Raw genomic sequence first — 13,714 nt, 5'->3', positions numbered from 1 at the left:
ACCAAAGAAACATTGAGTTATACCGTGTTATTCCCTGTTCTCGCTCAGACGAAACCTACACCCTCATATTATTGGGACCTGACATTTGCAGTAACGCAGCCAGCTCCTGCCAACTGACCTCCACCTCAAGAAAGCAACTCCAAGTTCATAGGTGGGATAGCCAATAGTGCATGAATGACTGCTTTAAGAATAACAAGTACACGATCGAGTCTATATTACACTGGGGATCTGACTGGAGACCCACACGTGTGCAAGAGTTTCCCTCTCATTTATTATATTACATGAAAGGAAAAAGCATGTCGAAGCTGACAGCAAATGCACACTGAAGCTGAAAGCCAAGAGTCAATTTGGGTGTAAGGATGTTTACAAAATGTCTTCCTTAAATTGATATTACACATGCATTTGGCACTTTGGGAAAGATAAACTAATCTGGTCACCATCTTACACTGGGCACCAAAAATAGTGTGGCAAGTTCTAACTACTGGCATGTCAAGTCATATTTAATCAGCTGAAATGCACGTCATGTAAAGTCATGTCTCTTCTCCATAATTTTTTTCCTATGGCTATTAAATAGCCTCTAATGTTCAACTGTGGTAGCCGAGGCAGGGAGAATGTCGGGAAGGTAATTTGTTTTGAAGGTCAAGGGCATGGTGATGGATCCCTACCCATCTTTTGCTGTTTAGCACTGAGAAAGAGATAATCCCTACTGGAAGCACTTCAAGTCAGTCATGCTCGCACCCAGTATATCTCCTAAGGAGGAAAGATCACCTATTACCATTTTCTTATTCCGAGACTGACAATAGCGATAACCTTGACTACTCCAGATTAAGTCATAATCACTCAGCGACATGATGGCTTTGCAAAAAGCTCGTCAGTCAATTTTCCCACCAACTCTCACTATGTTTTGCAGGGTATCAGTAAGTTTGGCCATCTTTATCTGCTGCAGCTTCAAACTATAAACATAAATATTGCCATTCATTTGCACTATACACAGACCCTGGGAAACCAGTGAAAACACTTGGGGGCGTACTTATGAGACAATAAACATTTACTGTGCGCTAAAGAAGCAGGGATGGCTCCAATAAGGCAACTGGTTTACTTAGACTTGTGCTCTCTGTGCAGTTTATCTTTGTCAATCAGGGAGCAATATGTTCCTTCTAGACCACAATCCGAACTGCCAGTCAGTTTATGTGCATTATATGTTCCCACAATAGCACATACAAACATACTTGGACACAATGATGTATACCAACACTTCCAGTCAGGTATATGTGTAGAATTTCTAGCATGTGTTGAATTTATCCGGTGCATGCTCTACCTGAAACACCCCGCAGCTGACACAGCAGGTAGTAAGTGCAATATTCTGTGGGAAATTAATGGCACTCCCAGCTCAAGCCAACATACCAACACTGTCAATCTTGTTGAGAAGCTAACTTTGTATTGCAGTAACCAAGTACAGTATAAGAAACCACACAAGATGTGAAACTGCTTGAGATAGTAGCATGCTCATGGGAGGCGGCTCATTAACCTGGATCCAGACAGAGCCTTGCAGGACGTCATGTTGATTGATAGAGAGTCAAGAAGGTTATTACATGTAGGACAACTGATTGCAACATCTGTGTTTCAGAGCATTATCACCATTAAATTACATTCATTTGACAGATGCTTACTACACATAGACAGACATCATAAGAAATATGGGGTTCGACATGTTGACAGGAGGAACAACCAACCCTACAATTAATGAATGATGTACCACCTAAAGTAAAGCTTCTCCTACAGCTGTATCATTAGCAACATCACCATCACTGTAAGCCACGATGTGCTATAAACTAAATATAAAGTTGAGGCTATATCAGTGCTATGACAAATCTTACAAAGCGGCATGACGCACAAACCTCTAAAACTTCTCAAACGGTCCTCTAAACTTTCCCAAAGTGTGTGAGGACACAGGAGAAGACTTCACAAAGAAGTCCATAGTTGAGATAAAACCCACAGAAAACTAGTAATCTCTATACTACCACAGTAGGGAATTTAGGTCATTTCCTAAAAATACATTAATATAAATTACTAGTACTAGAAAAGAGAGCACTTCAAAGGCAACTTTTGTGTCTGTGGATCATTTGGATGTTACATTGAGCATAAATGATCATTGTACTTTTATGTTTGCAAGGAAAATGTATAAAATATGCATGAGGTATTCTGATTTACAATCTCATAACATTTCCACTCAGTATGCTTGATTCATTAAAACCCAACAGACACCAGTGTATGAACGCACACAAACAACACAGCATGAATCCAGATGAATGGCATTATCAGCTGAGATAATCTGCAATGGAAAGGGGGAAAAAACACCATTACCTTTAAATTGGTGGAAGCATTTCAATGGGATTGTCTTTTGCATAAACACTGAATACTTATCTGAATTCAGCATAATGAGTTTGCACTGAGCCACACCCCTCTCACTTGCTGTGCTACGCTTGTCTAGCTCTCTCTTTTAGACGTTTATCATGTACAATGATAATGGCGGCAGATTTAACACTCAAAATTCATAGTATTTTTGAAACAATGGGTCTTTGATTCCAACAGGCTTCTCATCTCTAGTAGATGAGCACTGATTTTGTCTGTTCAAAATGACTGTAGCTAGCTGGCTAACTAGCTAATAACAGTAACTCTTTGAGTTGGTTGAAAACTCCATCTGCAGCTGACTTTTTATTGTTTCCAGCTGACTCAAGGGTCTTAAGTATGCATATGATTGCTACATAAAACAAGACACACAAACTTCATTGTGTTTTCAGACAGTTTTTCTTAAGCAGGGTTTGAAACCCACAAAATAATGTAGTTAGCTAACAATAGCTTTAGAAGTAAGACAAAGTTACTACAGTGACTGTAGATAGTAACTAGCTAGTAAACTGGGAATGGAATATAATATCTATTAAGTACGTTTTCATTAGTGTATAATTAAATTAATATAGGAATCGTTGTGTTTTCATTATCTTAGAATGAGCCATCTACAAGTGCCGTGGGTCACCTTCCGTGAAGGCCGCTATGTTGAACAGCCATGTTTATCCCGGGAAGGACAAACATAACACTGGCTGTAGAGAGGGCCTTTCACATTTTTCATGAGTTTCGTGGCCACCGTCACACTTCACAACCCGTTCTCATTCCAAGGTCATCAAATATAGAGGTCAACAGGCACCACTAAATCCTACACACTGGTCCTTTAAGTTTAACATTTAATGACATCTCTTGCTCACAATTTGACTCTTGTGTTTTGCTATAAAGGTTAAAACAAAAAAGGTACCACCCTCTAGAGCCTTGAAATACCAAATATCACAAAGCTTGACAGGCCTGCTGTGCCTAGTTATGGTTGCTAAGCTAAGATTTCGCAATCATTGTTTGAGGGAAGAGTTTAGCGAACAGTCAATTATTTCATGAATTCTTATCTCCTACTTACACTTTTACCTTACAGCTGCATGACTAATCTTACAATAACAATAACATAATTGCCACTTATCAGACTAAGAACAGGCCAAAATACGTTATGAAAAGGTTCCCACAATTCAAAACTGTTTCACGCAGGAACAGCAAAGAGGTACGCTGACAAGCACAGTTCACATCGTAGTACCACAGTGTCCCATATTAGTACCTCCACGTAGGACTTATAGGACAGAGCATCAGCACCGTTTATCAAGCTGTCGAAAATTACAATTTAACAAGCCGTCTAGCCTGCTTGGACCATATCAAATGACCGCTCAATTTATTAAAATTAAATTAAAGTGCATAGGGTTGTCTGTCTCACCACTGGGTTTTCCAGGCCTTAACTGTGGCTTACACAGCTGTTTCTACCCTCTTCTTCATCAGATACAAGGGGAGGGGCCCCTGAAAGCACGGCAGTCTGTGCTACGACCAGACCATGAGGCAACTCTCAGCATATCAATCTATCTTAACTGACGCAGACGCAGTAGATGCATGTATATTCCCAGGTATGTCAAACTGGAAAATTTCCACTCCCCCCGGGCACTGTTTTGTTTATTTGAGCCATATTATTTAATTGCATATTCTAGATAAATTGCATGCTAAAGGGGAAAGAAAAAAAGTACTCAGAAATATTTTGGAAAAATACCGTTACATAAGTCTTAATTAGAAAACCACATTCTACACCATTTTTAATATCACAGCTTGTTGAGAAAATTGAGAATGAATGACTTCAATCCACTTATTTCATGCTCTCTCCCTCTCTTAATTCAGAAAATTAAATTAACCAAACCACAATATCATCAAAACCTTTTGCCACTGGTAATAGATCAAATAACAAAATCCACAGTGAGGGACTGCAGGGTGTCACGCATGGCTGCATGTCTCTGTGGTACTGGCGACTCTACATATGTGATCATTTGCGCGCGTGCATATTTTGTGCTACAGTTGAATCCATGGGTGTGCAACAGCATGTTTGTGAGTGCACATGGGCTCAAATGTTTGCCTGTGTGTTTATAACCCTCTCAGATCTACAGCATGACTCATATTTCATGTCACATTTAGCACAAGCTTTATGAAGGAAGAGCCGGCTGGCAAAGTGCAAGTCCCCTGGTGAGTGGTGGTGAGGAGGGGGGCATTGAACAAGCTGACAAGATCTCAAGCAAGACATAATTGTATCTTAAACTGAACATGAAATGGGACAGTGAAGGGGGGGGGGGGGAAACAAGAGAGGGTCCCCCTTAACTGACAAGCCCACTGGACGTCTAACAGTGTTGGCCCAGTTGACAAGAAACACCAGCAGTCCGATCCAACCGTTTGGACCGTTTTGAGAGTCCAACCTCTCAGTGGCGCCCCAGGGGAGTCTGGGAGCATACATCTGGCCAGCCACTGGGCAAACCCTGCTTGCCTCCATCACTTTTTCCACTTTGAGAAATCGCCTGAATCCCTGCTGTCTTTGGATAGCTTGAGGGATTGTTTGCTTGTTTTTGCTGGGACTAAAGGGTTTGAAAATTGAAATAAGGGCACTCCAAAAATGTTAGCTAATAAATGTTTTGCAACCACCGTAAATAAATGCTCTGACAGGATTACTACCAATGTTTGGTAGAGTGAACTCTGGAACTCTGGAAATTGGAAATTAAACAAAAGACAATAAAATAATTTTGTTATTTTAATTCAGAAATGCCAATAAAGGGAATTAATCTAAAAGATGGACTTGAGGTTAGAGACTGTACAAAAATTGTGTGGGGATCAGAAAAGGGGGACAGCATTAAAATTTGTATTTTTGCTTAAGCAAAGGTTTTCTGTATTGACCAGGAGTGTTTTTCAACTTTGCCTTGTGAGATGTATTAGGTACTATGACATACACAGAGGTCAAATGACCTTTCTCAAAGCCCTGATCTGAGAAACACAAAATGTGGATATTATACATTATTTGTTTGTGATCTCTAGCAAAGAGCAATCTTTTCAGCATATGAATCAACACTAGCCAGAGCTGGTGCCCGGGCCGTGTTCACACATTCAGTGCAGTGGTAACATCTATTCATTTAGTGGCTCATTCAAAAGTTCAGTTCAAAAGTAGAGTGGAATATTTAGTGAATAGGATGCCATCATCTGTTTGTTGTAAAATCATTTTTCACTTCTAACTGATTATTGATGGGGTACATCGTGAAAATGTCTGTTCTATAACAATAATACTACTAATAATAATAATAGTAAATTGGGATATATCATCTAAATGTACTTTTCCTTAATGATTAAATTGTGCCAATTTCATACTTTAGTATAACTGTGATGAATTGGGGCTGTTAAAATATTGATAACACTTGAATTTTTAAAACACGCCACGAATGGTTCCACCCCCCTCCCTACACCAATCATTTTCACACACTTCCTTGCAGGTTTAGGACCAAAATGACAAATGACTTCTTGTCAAGGTAAGCTGTTTTTGGACTTAAGAACTGAACATAACATGGAACAGTCCTAAGCTAATGCTGCCCTCAGTCTGTGGACTTAGACTAAATGATGCATACACACATAAAATAAACAGACTCTGCAAACACCATTCATGCATTGTTTATTCAATTAAAGACATCTTTTTAGGGATGCCCATGAATGATGGCAAGACCATGTTAACCATAGTTTGCATGTCAGGCGCACGTTGGCAAAATTATAGCTTCCTGCAATGGCATGTCCCAATGATTATTTTTTTTTTTCGTTTTATTTGTAGTGCCTGTTCTTATTAGGCTGATGGAGTACAGACTAGCAGCATCTGTGCCCCTCACCCCCCATCCTCCATGCCTGCTAGGCCTTGGAGGCCTGGGGCACAAAGCCACAGGCGGTGGGGGAGGGAGGGGGGAAGGAGAGCGTGTGGGGAGCGCCTCAGGGGTTCCTAGTTCTCTTTGCTTGTCTGGAGCCCAGAATTTCCATGACACGGGTGAACACTGGCATCGTCGTGCTTTATACTGGTGATTTGAAATTGACGACAGACACTGGAAAATCTTTCTTACATTCAAAACAAATGCAATAAAAAATGTTTTTCATGGAGAGAGGCATTGGGGGGCTAAACTGCATTTTAAATCAGAGAGCAATAATGTATTTTGTATTTGACATTCTGCTAGCATTATGCCAATAATAATTAACAGGAAATACTGACTATATATCAAAAGTTTCATCTAGAGAGCTTCAATAAGACAGGCTGGTAAAAGAAATACAATATATCAGAGGTCTGTCGGATTTAGTGGCCTCCAGCAGTGTAGTTTCAGATGGCAACTCCCTCGGTTCTTCCTTCCCTTCTAATGACAAAAAAGAAACTATGGTGGCCGTGAAACGTACAAAAACGCAAAGGCATGTTGAAAGCCTTTTTCTTCTTTATAAAATAAAAGATTTGCAGTAGTATTTTAAATCCTGCATTGCTTACATTCATCGTTACAAGATTCTTCACTGCCTTTGTTGCTACATTTCAACATATCTTGGCATGTCACGTGTAGGTCAGAGGAATAATTCGAAATCATTGGCAGGAATATGATTCACATGACATGTGCATATGCATGAAATAACCAAAACGGGGACCCACTCAGAAAAAACAGCTCCATAGCGCTACTAGAGGTCAGAGTACACAGAAGAAAATCCTTGAACATTGCACAGTTGACCTTGAAGTCACAGAAAATCACCATATTGAACAGTAGACCAGCTGTTCCACATGGGTGTCACATTAGAAAAGGTCCCCCTTGTCTATTAAAGTCCCTTTGAATATTGGTGGGTCAGGGATGAGTATGTGGGCTGGTGAAGGGAAGGGTGAACTTAAGCAATCACAAAGGAGACTTCAGTAGGAAGATGACTAGAACTTTCAACACAGTGTCAGAGGGCACCCAGCAGATGAGGCACCGAGTTTGTGAGCCATCTTTTGTGGAGGATTTGCCACCCAGCTTTGACAGAGGAGCACTGGATCCCGGGACAAAGAGCATCAAAGGGAACCAACAGCAGTGATTGCCCCATCTGCACTGGAGGTTACGGGGCAATGGAAGGAGGGGTATCACCAACACCAAAGGGCCCCCCTTGAAGGTGCAGACAGTCATATACACACTAGGCCTGCCTAATTGATGACACTTAATATTTTTCCTCAATATTTAAAGAACAAATTAGCCTCCACGCAGGATGAAGGGAAAGAATCTAGTACATGAGCAAACAACAAAAAGTATACACCGCAAAGAACACTGTCTCAGACCTCCCTGAAATATCATGCCTGAGTAGATACATGGAGGGCCAAGAAAAGTTTTAATGCAGCACGTCCAACAGGAAAATCATTCAACTGTAATCACACAACTTGGGTGACATCCATTGACAAAGAGCTTTTTGAAGCCAGACACAAAACCACACTAGAATAATGTCGCTCCACCTTTAACAGTTTGAATCTCTTTGTCCAACTTTATGCTTTGATGACGCAGAAAGTGCAATGAATCCTAAAAGGGAAAGCATTAATTTTATTATAAAAACAGCCTATTTTAGGAGCAAATGCGTGTCAAATAAAAAAAGGGAGACAATTGTTTTATTCAATTGTGGGGTGTGCCGTTATGTTGTGGTGATGGAAACCCCTTCATTCAACTCCAAGTAGTAACTGCAGCAGCAGCCAAGACAGGATCTCAAAGCTTTCTATTTTATTCCACACAAAATGACGATTGAGGATCCCCGCCAGGAAATGTTCAAGGACACGTGAGACGAACCATTAGGCACGAGCATTACGATTGCCCTCCATCCTTTTGGCCCCGTCTTCATTCTTCCAGCCTGAGGTACTTCAATCTCCAACGGAGTGCTGTTGTGACATCGCTCATATAAAAATCATGTCATCTCCTCTCCATTCAGAGTGTCCCCTCCGGTTAATGTATAGTAAAAAGAAGAAAAAGTGTGCCACCCTTTCAAACCCCACAGTCATTACTAGTGCTTTCAGCTGGCATGCCTCATCGTCTCCCATAAAAACTGCTGTGTCAAAGGTATAAAGAGACCATCTGTGCCATTTCCAGCATCCTGCCCTTTATAATAAACCTTGTGTGAGAATTGGAAATTAGGGCAAATGCACCACTTCTGATGATTCATCATGATAAATCACGTCATGTTAATTTATTGGGACTGATGTAAAATCTGAGCCCAGCTTTTTATGCATAAAACAATCCCTGCAAGATGTTATTCACTAGAGTACATTGTGCTCATGATGTACATGTAGATGCCCTGTTAAGCAATTTAGCAGCAATCAAATTCATAATTGCCTATTCACTGTTGCCTTCAGGCGAGGCTTCCGAGGCTCCATCTTTCGTCTCCGGCCTCACTTGCTCACAAAGGCAGCCTAACCTGACTCACCTAACCAAAAGCAGCTGGCCGCAGTGGCTACCTGGAAGTCTGCTTAGCTTTACCTAGCACTCAGTAATTACATGGCCATTAGGGCACCTCCCAGCACCAAACCACACAGAGGGCTAAATTCAAAAGCTGTCAGTGATTAATTACCAGTTGCCCACTGAGTTGAGGATATCTGAGGGGATTGGCACAACTGTAATTGTATCATGCCACTGGGATTACACACTTTGTGAGACAGAAAGGGGGAGTGCAACCCAGCTCGGCCACGAGGAGTTGAAAAGGAGTGATTAGGTTGAGTTTTTGTGGGCTGTGTGTGTGTGTTTAGTTTTGATTCTGCTTAAGTGATTCAAATCTGGACTTGACAGAGCAAGCCAAACAGATATTGCTGCATCTGCTTCTGGTTTTATTTTGAAATCTTCAGACGTAACAGCCAACTGATATGACCCACTGCTGCCCCTTTGCCCTTGACAACCAGCGTTGGGTGTTTAGTGGGGAAAACAAAGTGCCGCACATTACAAGTTGTATGGTTCTGTTTTCTCAAGAGCACTTTGGCTGGTGTTTAGCTGCCAGGCTTTTTGAAGCGTTAACATCAAGAAATGCTGCAGAGTGGGGAAAAGGGGATGCAGGGGAGAGGGAGGGTTTGAGGCGTTCGGGTGAGTAAACAGGGAAAGAGCACAGCACCAGTGCTTGCTGAATGCACATTTTATTATTGTCCCATTAAACAACAGGCCCCACTTGGAATGCAGATCCCAGGGGAGGAGAAGGTACACAAAAAAATGAAAATGAAAACTTCCCACCAATGCTGAAACAATTATTAGGAGACCCGGTTCACAGTGTGGCACACAGAGTGGGTGTGACTCCAGAGACTTCAAACCAACTTAGTTTAGTTTGGTTTTCCCCCTAAACCCAAGACTATATACATTAAATTTATGGTGTAAACGTTTTTCAAACTCAGGGGGCAGTCCAGAAAAACTGAAGATGAAAATGTGGCATGGGATCCCTTCTTAAAAAGATGTTCCCCACCCATTTAGCATCGCACTTCTATAACATTGTCAGACTCACAATGACAGTGAGTGCAACAATTGAAAAAAAATATCAATTTGTGTGTGTTATGCCAGTAGTAATGTAGCCTCAAGCTGCTAGCCTTAAGAAGAGATAAAGAGTGGGCTATAGAGGTCTGGTAAGCTCACTTCTAAGGGATTAGCAAAGTTGCTCCTATTTGCTCCCCACTGAAGGGAAAAATGTCAAAATCAAATTTAATGCTAATCCATCCAATAATTGTTGTGATATTTCACTGCGAACCAAAAATCTCAACCTCTTAGCGGCTCTGGAGAAAAAGTCAGGGGATCATCGATCTAGAGCTAGAGATATTTCACTAACAGCAAAAATGTCAACTTGGTGACACTTAAGTCAGTAGGATCCACTTTCAATCCATCCAACAGCTTGTTGAGATATTTCAGTCTGGCCCAAAGCGGCCTGACCAACATTGCCATCCCTAGAGCCGGAACAATCTCAGGTTCAGCCCAAGTGTGAACATGCTTTTAGTCTCTCAGAAGCTAATAACTGAGCGCTAAATGACAGCGATACCAGACACTGTTTGAATGACAAATGGCACCATAAAGAAACTTCACCTTCATTAACCAAGAATTACATCAGCATGAGCAAAATATACTTTAAGTTTACGACAGACTCTCTTTGATAACGATGGTACAAACTTCCTCTGATTCAGAAGCAACCTATAAAACATCCTGGAGCTATGGACCATTGCTCTGTCTTTGCAACCACTCCATCTTCTTTGACAGCAATAAAGTGAAGACTGTGAAAAGCACATTACAGTCCTCCCCTCTAAGAAAAAAAAAAGCCACATCTGAGCCAGGGGCTGTCTTCTAGACAGAAGAGAGGATAAATATTGAGTGAACCCATTTCAGCATTCATTTGCTATGAGGATATTTGGCCTGAAAAAGCCCACTCTGAAGCATTAACAAAGTTGCATGTGTAATACACTTACACTGCATGAACATTAGGCTACAGATTCTTCAAACTATACTGATGATATATGTGTTTTGTTTGTAACCATAGTTTTAAAAAAAACTACGGGATGTGTACTGTACATGAAAAAAAAAAATCCAATCAAAATTTTGAGTGCCAGTTTTCCGAGCTCCAGCTCAGTGCCGCCTCGGTCTTAGCGTCGCTGCGCTTCATTTGATGTGAAATGTTTTCATTGTTTTATTTCTGCCCTTTACAGAAATGTGGTGGGAGAAAATAAATAGAAGACATATGATAGGGATGGAGAACAGAGAGCAGCATGATTGTGAAAGTCTCATTATGGTTAATACTTCCAGTACTTTTGGCTCAGTAATTCAGGCATTCCCACTCTGCAGATGAGTCATTCGCAATTGATAAACCACTTGTTAAAACTGAAAAAGAAATCGAGCCATTCATTTAGGATTATGACTTTCATCAGTCTTGTTTCTTCTCTCACCTATGTCTGATTCTGATAGATGTAATAATCCTGAATGTATCTGATAGGGGGAATCTCTTTGTTTTAAAGGAGAAGTCAGAGGTCAGAGACAACAACAGAACACTCGCCAACTTTAGGAAGGATTCAGCCTCCTGCCCAAGGACACTTCAGTCCTGCTGCACAGATGCTCCCAGACACCTCGACTGTCCATCCAAAAATCCAACCACAAGCCTACTCTGCACAATGTCACAACAAGGACTTTTCCAGAGAGGTCACCTACAGTATGTTCACACTTACTGTATCACATTCCCAGCTGGAGCCGTGATGCGGACAAACCCCTTTTTATCAAACAAACACAGAAAAAGTAGCGAAAACATGTCAGTTTCCTGCAGGATGTAGTCTACTACTGTAGTGGTTGAGCGGTGTAGTTACACGGAATGCAGTCTGCCAGAAACAAGCGTAACATTCACATCTGCCTCAATGAGAGCTCTTGGAAATGCTACTGCCATGCACAGTGACATGTTATTTACAAAGGCGAGATATTACACTTCATTCTGAATTCAAGGACTCCTTTTATCACCACTGACAGGGGTTGAGGATCCTGTTAGACAAACTTTTGGTATTCTAAAAACGCATGATTGTCAGTGACCTTGTAAGAACATTTCACATGAAAAAAAGCACAAAACGCCGTGAACAAACACTTCAATAAAGAAGAAGAAAGAAGTAAGAGATGCACATATCTTTGCTGTCTTGTGAAAACCACGTATCTGCAAAATGTCAACTTTTTATGAGCTCAGAAATACATTCCTGTTTTCAGCAAGAAGTAGGGTACACTTAATCCTTCAGTTTATCTGAGAAATTTTAAATCATCAGAACTGGTTTTCATTCAACAGAGACGGTATGCTACTCCTTTAACCTACATCGGAATGAGAGAAATCATGCTATTAAATATAATAAATGGAGATGCAAGACTTTAATCTGCTATGCATCCACAACCCAACATCGAGAAAACATTCGTAATGGACTGAAATTTCATCTGCACCGCCATTTGAACTTTACATTAGAATTTGATTCTAGGTTATGTGGTGGCAATTATGTATCCATATTGCCAGAAAACACATGCAGGGTTCTTTAAAACCTTTACTGGAGCTTTCAATCACATACTTAGACGAAACACTGACTGTTTTTCTCTGACAGCAATGCACAATAACAGTAAACGCCATGGCAAAATGTAAAAGTGATGTTACAGCTCAAAATGTGCAGCATGCCCAACATCCCAGAGCAACATCTCCCGCTCTGATGCATTGACTAACCCGACCTTGACTCCATCCCAAAATGATCAGAATGCTGACCCACGCTGGAGGAATAAATGTTTCCATCTACTGGTGGGAAATGTGAATTTCAAGAGGCTTTTTTCTCTCTCTCGCTCTCTATCTCTCTCTCTCTCTCTCTCTCCCTCCCTCCAAGTGGACAAGTGAGCAGGCAGCATCACAAGTCAAACAACCTCTCAGCACCTCTATGTATAGACCGCTGTTAAATACCTTTCTTTCTGTTAAGTGTAATGGCTGGTCAGCTGTTTGCATCCCTCACAGCAGACCTCCTCCCCAAACTATCATCACTATTCAGGCAAACTGTCATGTGTCATCGGTTTCAATGAAATAAACTAAAGGACCTGTTCAGAAAGCTTCCATTCATTCTTACAACACAAACAGGCTGGTGTGTGAGATACTGGCAAAATCCAGTCTCAAACAACAGACAACCACATGTCCAGAAAGCACTGGGAAAAGTAGTTTTTTTTTTTTTTACCTGGAGGGCAGTTGCATTCAGGTGATGCTTGTCTGGCAGTCCGGATCTTGACAAAATGTTCATAAGAGCGCTGAAATATGAAAAGAATGGCATTTTCATTCATATGCACATGATGCTTTCAGCAAAATCTAAGTATGTGAGGATGATTTCTGTAAGGCTGTTAACTGCCACAGTGTCAATTAAGTGGCTAAAAGCAATCAACTCTAGGAAGACAAGAGCCACAATCTTACCTGAGAGAGCAGCTCATCCACTCTTTGTTCAATCAGTGAATTAAAAGCATCCATGGAGTAGCCAGGGGCGCGGATAAAGGTGTGCTCGCCATTCCCACTCTCCAAATCCACAACTCGGTTCTTAATATCAGCTGCGTTAATGCTCAGAAGAATGCAAAAGGCGATGGATGCCACTGAACATAAAGACGAGATTATGTTCAGCACTGTTGTGCGGTAACACTGTCGCTTCTTGGGCGCCACTTCTTTCTCCATTTTTTCCACGCACTTGGATGCTCCTCTTGCCTCCGCGATCTCCATTTAACTACAACTACACGCGCTGTTGGGAGCAAAACTGCATCTGGCGCGGAGTCACGAATTTATGGCACACTGTTCTGTATCTCTCTCTCTCTCT

At 41.2% G+C, this 13,714-nt stretch overlaps 1 protein-coding gene across 5 annotated transcripts in view; it reads right to left on the bottom strand.

Moving 5' to 3' along the window:
* The window catches only part of LOC118337909 (collagen alpha-1(XXV) chain), a 144,938-nt gene extending 131,231 nt beyond the window's left edge, over positions 1–13,707 (bottom strand). For all 5 annotated transcript variants that reach the window (XR_004797199.1, XR_004797198.1, XM_035675069.1 and 2 more), the window contains exons 1-2: positions 13,324–13,707; positions 13,094–13,163 (exon numbers count right to left, since the gene is read on the bottom strand). Coding sequence is in view for 3 of the 5 variants with exons in the window: in XM_035675069.1 (XP_035530962.1) it covers positions 13,094–13,163; positions 13,324–13,620 (367 nt within the window). In the remaining 2 variants the exon portion in view is untranslated. The remainder of the gene's footprint in view (positions 1–13,093; positions 13,164–13,323) is intronic.
* Between the last annotated feature and the right edge of the window lie 7 nt (positions 13,708–13,714).

Source organism: Morone saxatilis, unplaced genomic scaffold, assembly GCF_004916995.1.
Source record: "Morone saxatilis isolate NCDOM2014 unplaced genomic scaffold, NCSU_SB_2.0 Contig4, whole genome shotgun sequence".
NCBI classification, from domain to species: domain Eukaryota; kingdom Metazoa; phylum Chordata; class Actinopteri; family Moronidae; genus Morone; species Morone saxatilis.
The sequence above is the reverse complement of the archived record's forward strand: the minus strand, read 5'-3'. Positions and strand labels throughout refer to the sequence as shown.